Here is a 2,966-nt window from a genome sequence, read left to right as displayed (position 1 = left end):
GAATTACTTTTTTTGCAAGTAGCTAATGTTAAAATCAAGGACCTCTTAAAATTAAATTAATGGTTTTTAAGACCATTATAATTAGCGATTTTTAAAAGTCAACATTTTTTGACATGAGATGAATTTAATTCCATAGGTTGTGTGACATAGAATTATGTGAATATGATATCAGATGTTGCATGTCTACGATGTAACAGTGCATAAGTTACGAAATGATTAAGAAATTTTAAAAATGACTATGGAATGTGAACAAAATGACTACCTAATGAATTTTTATGTAACATGAACTAACTACCAGAATGTGAAGTATTTATGAAAAAATTAAATATTAAATATTTGACATTTATTGATTGTCAAAAAATCAATGGAACAATGGAAAGTGATTATAATGATATAAAAATACATGTCTGATATAAATGTTGCAAAAAGTCTTAGTGAAAGGTGAAAAGTCAGACAAAAATATGCACTGCTTTTAGGGTACATAATTATCATTCAATGGTGAATTATATGGAGCTGAAAATGCCATAATCACTTTTTCCAATTTTTGTTTTTTTTTCATGGATTTTAAAGCCAAAGCTTGGTGTTATGGTGAGTGAATTCAACCATATTATTTATTGCTATAGTATTTTATGACATAATATGTGATTAATTTAAAAAAAATATATATATGGTGACATTGTGAGAACGAAGTATGTGACATGTAGATCTATGGCATTGCTATGGCTGGTCTGTGATATATAATGCAGAAAAATTGTGCCATACTTTTAGGTGGCTGTAAAGTAGTGGACGAACATTTGGACAGTGATAGATTTGTGGATTTCGTGATATGGTGATTAATTTCGTTAAACTTCATTAATTTACTTACGAATAGTGAGTGGTAATGCTTGAAATGCTTGATATATGCGTGTATTTTACACAGAGAAAACAAAATTATATGATATAATGGAGAAGGGGAGATTTTAGTGCACTTGTGAAATTCGTATTCATTTGAAATGATAACTGAGCGTTAGCTAGCGAACGTTGAAACAAAATTGTGTGCTTTTTCTTTTTTTTTTTTATTAACCGATTTTGTAATTTGTTTAATTTTTTTGTTTTTGTTTTTTTTTTTTTTTGTAGAAATTTTAGTCACTTTTTCTTTTCTCAATACCTTGTTATTCAGCAAATTTGATAAAACCAATTTGTTTTGATTTTTTGTCTATTTTTTTTGTGTCAAGTGGTATACAAAAATGTTTTAGTTTAGAATTTTTGTTTTTGAGAGATGATTTGATTTAGTTTTTCTAAAATTTCTCCGATATGCTATAGATGCGTTTGACGCTCACACATTGACGGCGCAGGCGTTCACATTCAATTTCCCGGAAGTCAGCATGCGATGATGAACACGAGCCCACTGTGAATGTACGATCTTCGTTGATATCGTCGTGATCTGACGTGTAGGGACAGGATTGTAGGGAAGCTTCACCCTGGCTCGAAGATGAATCAGACACCTCCTCTTCGTCCTCGTCGGACGACGAGGCCTGATGTGTAGAGGTGAGAGAAATTTGTGAATTATGACGTGAGAGGATTTTTTGATTCTCTTCGTCTGTATCGTTGTTGTTATTGTTTTGTATTAAGGCCCTCTTCAAATCCTGAGCTAGTATACAGCCCGTCGCCGGCGGCTGTTGTGTGATAATGGGTGTGGGACAATCGAAAGAGTTACGTTGTTGCTGCAACAAAGGCTGGGTGGTAATAACACCGGCTGGATTACCCAAAATGCTGGCTGATTCGGGAAAAATGCGATTATCTGAACTCGAAGAGAATTTCGAGAGTATAGATTTGGAGGAATTTTTATTTTTCAATTGTTGTTGTTGCAAATAGTAATAGTCACGCGGCAAAGAGGATGTGGCATGTAATTCTTGATTCTCATAAACGGCAATATTGGCTGGACGAAAACCACCAACAACACCACTTCCCCGATTTTCATCAACACCATGCAAGGCTGGAGTGCTTACCGAATGATTTTCAATTTCTCTCTGTACCTGAGCCCTTAGATCGCTTATAACACTGGCTGTGGATGCCGTTGGTGAGGAGGCTGTGGAAAAATTAAAACCAGCAGCAGCTAATTGGGCACTAAGCAAAGGCGTTAGATTGGCTAAGAATTGTTCTTCTTGTTGCTTTTGTCGTTGTTCATCGAGTTGACGGCGATAGGCGTCTATTTGATCACTTGTATTTGGGGTAGCACTATGGATACATCCTTGAAAGAAATCCAATGCTTCATATAGAATAAAACACAGACCCAGGACAAGAAATGTCTCCATCATAACAAGCTGAGAGCCATTGGGCGCAGAACACAAACACACGGGATCTCTAGGAAATGTTGTGGAAATTATTTAGAGTTTGTTTTTTTATTGTTTTTTGGATTATTTGATTTTGTTGTAATTGTTTTATTAGTTGTAATGCTTAGTTTTGAAAAAAGTCAAAAAAACACTTTGTTTTTGCAGAACATAAAGAAGAAAAGCTTCAAGTGTATAATACATTAAAAGTAGAAAAAATCATTCTATTTTAATGTGAGAGTGTTCGTCCATTTTTTTGTTTTTAATTTTTGCTTATTTGAAGGTGCTCATAAAAGCCTAAAAGAAAGTTATAAAATAGGAAAAAATTGTATGTGTTTATAGAAAAAGTTGAAAGAATAAAAAGAGTAATAGTATTCAAAGCAAAATATTGTGAAAATTTGCCAAGAAAAAAAAACGTATGTACTATGTTTTCAAATAAATCAATAAAAATTGCCATGCTTTATATAACATTTTAATGCTAAGAAATTGTTCAACTATGAGGAGTGCTATGTTTCGTGTAAATATTGGTTTAATATTCAATAAACTAAAAGTAAAAACTAACAAAAATGACACAGAAAAGGTTTGTACATTTTGTGTCCTCTAAAAATTGGGGATTATGCAAAACAAATTCTCTCTATTTTAGGAGACTTAATGTTT

The 2,966-nt window shown here is 32.8% G+C and overlaps 1 protein-coding gene across 1 annotated transcript; it reads right to left on the bottom strand.

Annotated features, from left to right (window-relative positions):
- Positions 1-498: 498 nt before the first annotated feature.
- On the bottom strand, positions 499-2,396 carry LOC142229597 (uncharacterized). Its single transcript, XM_075300167.1, has one exon. The coding sequence runs from the start codon at positions 2,295-2,297 to the stop codon at positions 1,278-1,280; it is 1,020 nt and encodes a 339-aa protein (XP_075156282.1). The 5' UTR covers positions 2,298-2,396; the 3' UTR covers positions 499-1,277.
- Between the last annotated feature and the right edge of the window lie 570 nt (positions 2,397-2,966).

Source organism: Haematobia irritans, chromosome 3 (genome assembly GCF_050003625.1).
Source record: "Haematobia irritans isolate KBUSLIRL chromosome 3, ASM5000362v1, whole genome shotgun sequence".
In the NCBI taxonomy this organism is placed as follows: Eukaryota; Metazoa; Arthropoda; class Insecta; order Diptera; family Muscidae; genus Haematobia; species Haematobia irritans.
The sequence above is the reverse complement of the archived record's forward strand: the minus strand, read 5'-3'. Positions and strand labels throughout refer to the sequence as shown.

What these genes read in the sequence shown, in the direction of transcription:
- LOC142229597 (XM_075300167.1), bottom strand. Translation starts at nt 2,297, where the DNA reads ATGATGGAGACATTTCTTGTCCTGGGTCTGTGTTTTATTCTATATGAA.